Source organism: Oryzias latipes, chromosome 24, assembly GCF_053564925.1.
Source record: "Oryzias latipes strain Hd-rR chromosome 24, Olatipes_Hd-rR_3.1".
NCBI classification, from domain to species: domain Eukaryota; kingdom Metazoa; phylum Chordata; class Actinopteri; order Beloniformes; family Adrianichthyidae; genus Oryzias; species Oryzias latipes.
Genome location: NC_136260.1, coordinates 3,014,934 through 3,023,862, shown reverse-complemented (window position 1 = coordinate 3,023,862; position 8,929 = coordinate 3,014,934). Strand labels below are relative to the sequence as shown.

Genomic DNA, 8,929 nt, shown 5'->3' with positions numbered 1-8,929 from the left:
ATTTAAAATAAAAAAAAAACTTTATTTAAAACTCTACGCAAGCACACACATCTGGACAGGATGGTGAAAGGGTTTCTCTGTAAGGCCTTTTTTTCTTAGTGAAGCTAAGGATCGTTTTCATTTAATTTGTTCTGATCAATGGTTTCTGTTGTAGAAAAAATGTAAGAAAATAGGTTTTTGAGTCTTGGCTACTTGTTGTCTATTAATCAATAAAAACATGGCCCTGGATTGGAAAAACTCTTTACAAATGAATTAATTTGAGAGGGCTACAGGAACGTTCAGAACCTCATCATTGCTAACTCTTTCTCAGTGATGGCGACTGGTTTGGACAGATTGGCAGTGATTTAAAGAGTGATCAGTAGATCACACAAGGCAGATCACACAAGGCACACACCAACAGACTCAAGAACAGATTTTCCCCACAGAGGGCAACCTTCTAAACAAAATATGAACCTGGGAAAAACAAAAAATGCTCTAACAACTGTATACCTATCACGTGCAATATAACCAGTACAGAAAGGGCACTAACGGTTTGTGCAATGCATGTATGTATATATCCATAGTTCCACAAATTATTTTATTGTTCTTCTCGTTTTATTTCATACATGTATATTGTTTAATTAATATTGTCCAAAGAGCTGGAGATCACCAGGACTTGTTGTCAGAAGCTTTTTGTGTAACAATGACATTAAAGGGTTTCTGATGCGTGTTAAGTGTTCATCCACGGCATGCCCATGTCAATGTTGTCATCAGGTTCATAATAACCAGCTGTTTGTGTCAGCAGTATTGAGATGATGCTGGTCACTGTGAGTGTGTCTGAGGTTCTGCTCCTGCAGATGTAAACCAAAAAAATCAATCAGGCTTCATTCACCAGACAGGGGATTGGACCGGTGCCATGTACCAACGTTTTCCAGGGGAGAAAGTTACAACTGACTTATTTAAAGGATGATCATTGGATTTAGTTCTGTTGGCTTTGTGTACATACAGTTTATGTGGATTATATTTGTGTATATTTTTGCCGTTGCAGCCAAAACACAGTAGACATTCTCTGCCATCTTTTATTTCACATGTCACCACTCCCTCAGACTGAGACACTTTCTGTGAAAAAACCTCTGATGTAATGTAAGTGAAGGTAACACCACACACATATTCTATACATTGCTGCAACTTTCATGCACCAGTTTCCCTTTCATTCTAATGACCTCCTACGGCTTTGCAGAAACAATGTCGTAGTAAACGTCACAGGTTTTTTGATTTTGGCTAAAAACGACATCATCATGATCATAGTGAGACTATAATAAAGGACAGTATCAATAATAAAAACATGATCACTGATCGAATGAAGATTCATAAGGATACTGTAAGCACCATAGATGAAAGAGGTTTATATTTTTTCTCCTTTCTTTTTAGATTAGCTTGTCAGTTTGACACGTAATCAATCCTAACATTTGTTCTCAGATCAGGAATGAAAACTATTCTCAGTTCTCTTTTCCCTTGTTTTTGCAGATTGACGTGTGGAAAGAAGCAGTTCAAAACAATGAAGTGTCAGCAAAAAGGTCTGAAAAGACCTCCACATAAAAACTCAGGAACCACGTTTGATGAAGAGAACGGTTTCATCCGTCCATCACCTGGCTTCATCCTGTTCAGGATCACTGGAGTCCATTCCAGCTACTGTAGGCCAAAGGCAACGCCACACACTCAGACACTCACAGGCAAACACGGAAAGGACCCCACTGGGATTTGAACCAAGGCCTTCTGGCTGTGAGGCAGCAGTGCTTGCAGCCTGCATTTTAATCTTCATGAAATAAAGTATGTAAAGAAAAATATTTTATAAAGGAAATACATAGACGCTGTCATTTAATTAAGACGATTCTTTAATGAGTCTATTTGTTTCTAGTTCCAACAAGAGTAGAAAACATCCGATTCAGTCGATTTCATTTCCCATTTGAGAAAGTTCAATACAGAGATATTATGAGAAGACTAATTCGATCAAGCTGGGTCTGTAATAACACTCAAAATATTTTTTTGATTTTATTCAACTCTAGTTTGTGGAGCATTTTAAATGACTTTGTTAACGATACAGTGTTTAATTTGGATATGATACTTCTCTATAGTTACAATCTTAAAAATATACAAAGAGAAAAATGTGGTTGCTTCAACATTATTATTGCTTGAGTTCCTGAAAACAAGGAAAAACAATGTTTTGTTGGAGAGTCAGAAAGCAATGTGACTTCACCTGACAATAACCAGGTTAAAGCTAGTTTACATCAGAAGTTTTGAAGTTCGGCTGGATAGACAAAGTTGTTCCTGAAGAGTTTGTAGGCCAGAAGCTGTCCTCCAAATATCATCATCACCAAGCCTGAACCTGCAAAGACAGGAATGAGGTTAGAGTTGAGGTAAGCGGCAGCAGTTTCATAGACTGAATGAGCGTGAACGGACAAAGTCATTAACCCCTAAGAGGCCAAAGAAGACAGAATTCTCACCCAAAGCAATCCACCAATGCTCGGCTGAGGGGAAATCTGACATCACTGCAAAATCAAATGGAGAGACTGTATGTAATCTGAGGGGTGGGGGGAGTATTACTATTACTAAAGATACAAGTTCACAAAAATTCTAGAAAAGTTGAGACACTTTGACAAAATTAGATGAATTTTCAAACAAAAATGTGACACTTATGATGGGATAGCCTTCAGCGGCCATGATTGAATTATCCTGTCAAAGTAGAGCAAAAACAGAAAACTTGAATTTGTTTAGATCTTTGTTTCTCAGAGGACTTTGCATCAGTCAGGAATGAACAGACATCTATGATAATGACAGCATTGAGGATATTTTTGCATGCCATGGTGCTCTCACACAGTGACACAACTCTCAAACAGATAGAAACTTTGTACAAAAAAGGAACTGAAAATATTTGCCAAGAAACCCATTTCATATCACCACTGTTGGAAACGTACATTTTTTTCTCTTGTGAAAATTATAAATACGTTAAATTTGCATGTGCAATATACAAATCCTTTATTGACTTGCAACTGCTCCATTAAGGGAATATGTCAAGTTGATATTTAGACCTGGTGCACCCATTAGGTCTGTAGTCAGGGGTGGGACCCTACAGGCGTGCCAATTGTGGACAATCTGTTCAGGACTGTAACATCTGCAACAGTGTACTCCTCCCCCCAAAGAGAGGGTCCAAGTTTTAATACATTTAAGAAGCAACTTAAAAACGGGCTTAAATCCAAACAACAATGCACACACTTTTGAAGAGGTCATGTCAACCAACTTCAGGAATCTGCTAATGTAAATGTTGTATTCAGTGTTGAATGCAAATCAGATTTTGACTGTTTATCCCTTGTGCTATCCTAGGCACTTTAACGTTGGGAGTTGGGTCATCTAGACCCACTAGACAGTGCTCTGAACCTTTTTTCTTCAATGATTTGTGATCTTCACTGGTGTCCATGGATTACATGAAATCTTTCCACCTTTATCCACCTTTGTCATGGTAGGGAGAACACCTCAAGGTAAGGGGGGGTCATCTAAGATAATACAAGGGGTAAATGGTTTCAAAATTATCATTTATCAATTGACATGACCTTTTTTGATGAACTGTATAGAGTCTACTCTATTTTAACCTTTAAACTCATACTACATTTCGTGCTAATACCATTCTTATTGTTGATTTGAAGTGTTTTTGATGTTTGTTGTTGGCAAACCTACAACTTGTCCAAAAGGATGAAAATTAGCTTTGTAGATAACACTGGCACAAACTACACTCTGATAGTCTTAGTTCCTCATTTCTAACAGTCAGGCTGCAAGAACTGAGCTCGCAGTTATCACATGATCATTAATGAGCCCCTTGCACAGTGTGTAGGGTTTTACAGGGAAAAAAAAGAAAAATCTGTGTGACACACCTGCGTCTAACCTACTTCACTTCACCCTTAACTACCCTTAACTACCACCAGACAGGGAATTGGGCCGGTGCCATGTACCAACGTTTTCCAGGGGAGAAAGTTACAACTGACTTATTTAAATGATGATCATTGGCTTTAGTTGTGTTGGCATTGTGTTCATACAGTATACAGTATGTATGGCTGCTTGAAGGTGCAGTGGTTAGCGCTCGTGCCTAACAGTAAGAAGGCCCCCGGTTCAAGTCCTGGCTGGGGGGACCTGAAACAGAACATCAATGGGGACCTTTATTTGTAGAGAATAATTTGTTATTTTTTATTTCTTTCTGTTGAAAGAACAGGTCATGTGTTTGGTCTGTAGTTTTGATGAACTGTCTGAAGTTTCCCCCATGTTTATAAAGTGGTTTGATCAGCCACTGCATGCAGCATGTTCCTCTGGTGTTTCTTCTTGGTTTTTTTTAGGTTGTCGGCCTATTTAGTTGGTTTGGTTAAAGTTTAGACAATTACTTGAGTTAATTCAGTTTCTGTTGACCTCTTTTGAGGTCTGAACTGACCTGCTACTTTCCAGATCTTTCACTTGTAGGGAAAATCTGGAGCTTCTTTAAAGGAGAAATGTCAAAGACGACCACCAACTCAAGCCGGAATGGGACCAAATCCAAAGCCAAAATCTCAAGAACTCAAAACCTCTCAATGCTCAAACATCTTTGAACTACTAAATGAAGAAGTGCTGCTGCATTATGGTAACCATGGGAACCACACTCCATTTTGAGTCCTGCAGCAGCATCCCATTTGAAATGAACTAAATTAGTGGATGCAAGACTCACATTTCTCTAATTCAATATTTACTGTGAATTTTCTGTTGGCTCATGAGATCTGATAGTTATTATTTTTTTCATACCATGTACATTTTGTTGTTTTGTGTAACATGGTTACACCCGTTATAGTGCAGAGCAACTGCACGTGTGGTTATGAACAACAATAAACGCCAGCATATCCTGTTATTAGATATGAACTGCAATCCCATCAGCTTCTCTGCTCTATTGATCCTTGTGTGTGCACATGTCTTTGTATTACCTACTACTGTCAAGGCAACATGCAGCAATGTGACAGTTATGGCGTAATCCCAGACCCACTCCTCCACGATCCAGGCAAACACCAGGCCTCCCAAAACATATGTCACTTCTGTGGAAACAACTTCTACTGGAGAAAGAAAGAAACAAAGTCAACCCAGCGGCACCCATGTCTTTACAGTTTAGCTTTACACTCAGACTCTTCTTAACAGCAAAGACAGTAATGAGGCCAGTGTAGTGTCCAGATATGTGAGCATCTACACATGGAAGTGAGCTACAACATCTATGATCTGGTTCAAAGCAGGATTTTTCTTTCTACTCTTTGATCAATAAATCAACTCCGTGGTCTGGTGGTGCACCGTCTCCCATGAGATTGTGAGTTCAACTCCACAGTCTGTGCTTGTGAAAATGTAAAAATGGGGCTGATTGCTCTCCTGCTTGAATCTCAGCCAGGTTGGATTGATTTCAAGGTTCCTGGGGGTTTTCCTGGAGCGGCTCTCACTGAAGCTAACTGCTCATCCAAGGGAGGGGAAGAGAGCTAATTGGAATGAGGACAGAAATCAGTAAACTGGCCTGTGTCCATTCAGTAGCTTTTATACAATAACAGCTCAGCTGTTTGTTGTATTGTGCTGATGTTATGGAGAATCCATAGAATAAATGATAAAATATTGGAAAAATTATGGAAGTTGACAAATGAGTATGTACATGTGGAAATGTGGCAGAATGTAGGTGTCGCTGTCGTGAGATAAAATTAAAACTTTATCGATGTCACAGAAGGGAAATTCAGTGGAAGTGACTGGCTCAGCTGTCAGAGAACAGACAACCTGCAGTAACCTTCCTGTTGTGACATTGATGGTCGTCTCCCTGCAATGACTCACCCATGTATTTGGGGCTCTGCCATGATGGCTGGGTTGTGTAGTCAAAGGGAGCCATCAAGCTGTTGATCTCATGAACCCTACAATCACAGCAAAAGATGAGAGGCCTGACTAACAGCTTCTCCTGGCCTGTTGGCCACAGCGTACCTGAACAGTCCGATGCAGAGACTGACTGCAATGTAGTACAGGGAGTAGAAGCACACCATGCACATCAGCAGGTTCTGCAGAACCACCTGAGGAAAGATGAGGAACAAGTTTATGCTGCAGCAATTCATGCTTCGTGTTACAGGATTGAGGAGGAGACAAACAAACAGCATGAATTAATGTGTTATTTGCTGACTTTGTCATACATGATCATTTAAAGAAATTCCATGTTGTGTTATCTGAATGAAAAACTGTAGAGTTTTTCTACACAGAAGGTTTCAATGAGTACATTTACACAGATCAGTTCACTCAGATGCTTTAATTTCCTCTTAGCCTAAGACCATGACATCACTCAGTTCAGAGGTCAAATCTTGGTCACAGTTGCTCTGCAGAAAGACAGGAAACATTTTAATTTCTCTATGATCTTCTCTTGTCTCAAGTACAGCTCATCTTCTGAACCCACTTTCCTCTACAAGCCCACCCCCCAGCTTCACCCAAGGTCAGAGTCACTGCAGCCCACTGTGGTGTCAGAGATGTGCAGCACAAGGACAAAAGAAAAAAGAATTTCAGAGGACATTTGCTGAGTTTACTATGTTCATGTTCTTCTTTTATTCCGGCTGCATCTATGACAGAAGAACCTGGCTGCTCCACTAACAGCAGAGTTTGGGGGCAAACCTGAATTTAAAGTCAGCTGTTGTGATGTCTGTCATTTCACTGACGTTTGGTAGACCTCTATGATAAGAGTCTCTTCAGCCTGAGCTCTGACACAGCTCTGCTCCGGTCTCTGAGTCTCCACTGGGACGTCCCATCTCCAGACAGTCAGTGTGTGCGCCTATTGAAGCCTCCTTTGATCTGTGACTGCCTGCATTCTGAGGACTTAACCCTTTCAGGAAAAGCAAAAATTCCTTAGGAGTAACTGATAATGAGTTCAATTTCTAAGCCAGGCCTGACTGGCTAACACACATGCTTGGATGGGGTGGGGGGTCACACAAGTCCTACTGGTTAGACTTGTAATTTCCTGTCAAACGTTGTGATTGGGAGTTCTTTGAAGCAGGTTAGCAATCAAACCCGGTGACTAAAATGAGAGTTTTTCTGACCAAAGGGTCAGAAAACAGCAAAGGTTCTATGTTTACATGGATTCTGGAAGGATTGGATTCTTTGAGAACTGAAAAGCAGTCTCCGTTTACTGCAAGATGTAAAAATTCTACCTTCTGAGGACAGTTTGGTGGTGGTTAGTGGTCCTGACGTGCTTACTGACATTCACACAGCTCCACCCCTGTCCTTAGATTTTGAAGTCTAGAGGAATTTGCTGACCTGAAAGACCTTGTGGAAACCCCTCAGAGGACCTTCACCACAAAACCAACGTTTTCCTGCCATATCAAATTCCCTCAATTAAATGAAGTTAAATCTGCTCTTCGTCTTGGAGTTCTACCCCCAAAATGAGTCAGAAAATATTCAGTCAACAGAATTTGATGAGGTGCATTCAAATCCCCTCAAGTAGCATGGAAAGCTAAACCAAAACCATTTAAAAACATTTTCAGTGTTGCCTAGAGCACCAGTGTATCTGCAAATACATAATGTATTTTTTAAAGAGCACATCCAGTTCCACAGAGACTGTGATGTAGTAAACCTGCGCTGCAGACACCCCCCCTCCCACCACCACCACCTTTCCATATGTAAGGCATCTCCTTACCCAGGTTTCAGAGGGTGTGGTCTTGAGTGAGAAGGCCCCATGGCGTTTTATGAGTGTGAATCCACAGCAGCGACAACAGTAGTCCAACAACATGAATGGTTGTTGGTCCTAATGGAAGAAAAGAAGCCTACGTGTCTGAGAGTCAGAGCCTGTCAGGGAGGAGGGCAGGGATGGATTAGGAAAGATTGGATTACTGCTAAGACCTGGCAGTAAACCTGAAAAGAGATAAAGGCTAGCACACTGTAGTACTGATATCTACACAGAAACACAAGTCCAAAGACAAACGTGGCTGTCAGCATTTCAGAAACCTTTTCACATATGGACTCTAAGCTTTTTAGCACTGCTGAAGCTCACACTGGGCCTAGGTCCAGCAGAGACAGCAGGCTCATTTTATGGCAGAGAGTTGGCAGAGACACTTCCGGTGACGCCTGCCAAGGATCTGCAGCAGCTCCATCCTCCTCACACTGCTGTGAGCACAAAGACAGTGAGAGGCAGTGAGGGGAACATTTCTGATGCACATTGAAGAAAAAAATCACCAACTACGTAATCGTACTTTTAACCCTTGTGCTATCATAGATGACCCCCCCCCCCCCCCCCCCCCTTACATTGACGTGTTCTCCCTACCGTGACAAAGGTGGATAAAGGTGGAAAGATTTCATGTAATCCATGGACACCAGTGAAGATCACAAATCATTGAAGAAAAAAGGTTCAGAGCACTGTCTAGTGGGTCTAGATGACCCAACTCCCAATGGCAAAGTGCCTAGGATAGCATAAGGGTTACAGCAAAAGCTGATAAAATCTTCTAAAACTGGCTCATTCTTCACCCTTGTGTTTATATTCATAACTTTGTGAAATGTTTTTAAAAAAAACGTCAAATTTGTTATTCATTGTTTTCTTTGTTGTTGTAAAAGCCACAAACAAGAGACCAGGATAAAGAAGACCACTTACTGTAGTTCTGTTTACATAGTCCAAATTGAACAGAAGCCTCACAGCTCCATCTCAAGCTGGTTAATCGGCTGATTACTTCTTTCTACAAAACAGACCAAGTCTAAATTCAACTTCAACTTCTTCGAATGTGTGAATGGATCTTCTGACTGTAAAGCACTTTGGGCTTGAATCAAGGTTTAAAAACTCCACATAAATGTCATTTGGTTTCCACTGGAGGGAGTGTGATGTGTCAGAGCTGCTTCACCTACAGCATCAGCGCAATGAAGTGATAATGAAGGAAGAGTAAGTGAAGGAAAAAAC

The 8,929-nt window shown here is 40.8% G+C and overlaps 1 protein-coding gene across 2 annotated transcripts; it reads right to left on the bottom strand.

Annotated features, from left to right (window-relative positions):
• Positions 1-1,856: 1,856 nt before the first annotated feature.
• Positions 1,857-7,878, bottom strand: tmem244 (transmembrane protein 244). 2 transcript variants are annotated; one of them, XM_011492082.4, is made up of 6 exons: positions 7,682-7,878; positions 5,992-6,077; positions 5,848-5,924; positions 4,974-5,096; positions 2,484-2,528; positions 1,857-2,365 (listed from the first exon to the last, which is right to left on the bottom strand). In XM_011492082.4, exons 1-6 carry the CDS (start codon positions 7,772-7,774, stop codon positions 2,268-2,270), a joined length of 522 nt encoding a protein of 173 aa, XP_011490384.1. In that variant the 5' UTR covers positions 7,775-7,878; the 3' UTR covers positions 1,857-2,267. The 2 variants fall into 2 exon arrangements, with proteins under 2 accessions (XP_011490384.1, XP_004083984.1); XM_004083936.5 differs by having other exon boundaries at positions 4,974-5,099; positions 7,682-7,875.
• Between the last annotated feature and the right edge of the window lie 1,051 nt (positions 7,879-8,929).

What these genes read in the sequence shown, in the direction of transcription:
- tmem244 (XM_004083936.5), bottom strand. Translation starts at nt 7,774, where the DNA reads ATGTTGTTGGACTACTGTTGTCGCTGCTGTGGATTCACACTCATAAAA. An exon ending in GCAGAGCCCCAAATACATGG is followed by an intron (nt 5,100 to 5,847) that starts GTGAGTCATTGC and finishes TTCTTTCTCCAG; the next exon opens with TAGAAGTTGTTTCCACAGAA. An exon ending in TGTTGCCTTGACAGTAGTAG is followed by an intron (nt 2,529 to 4,973) that starts GTAATACAAAGA and finishes TTGATTTTGCAG; the next exon opens with TGATGTCAGATTTCCCCTCA.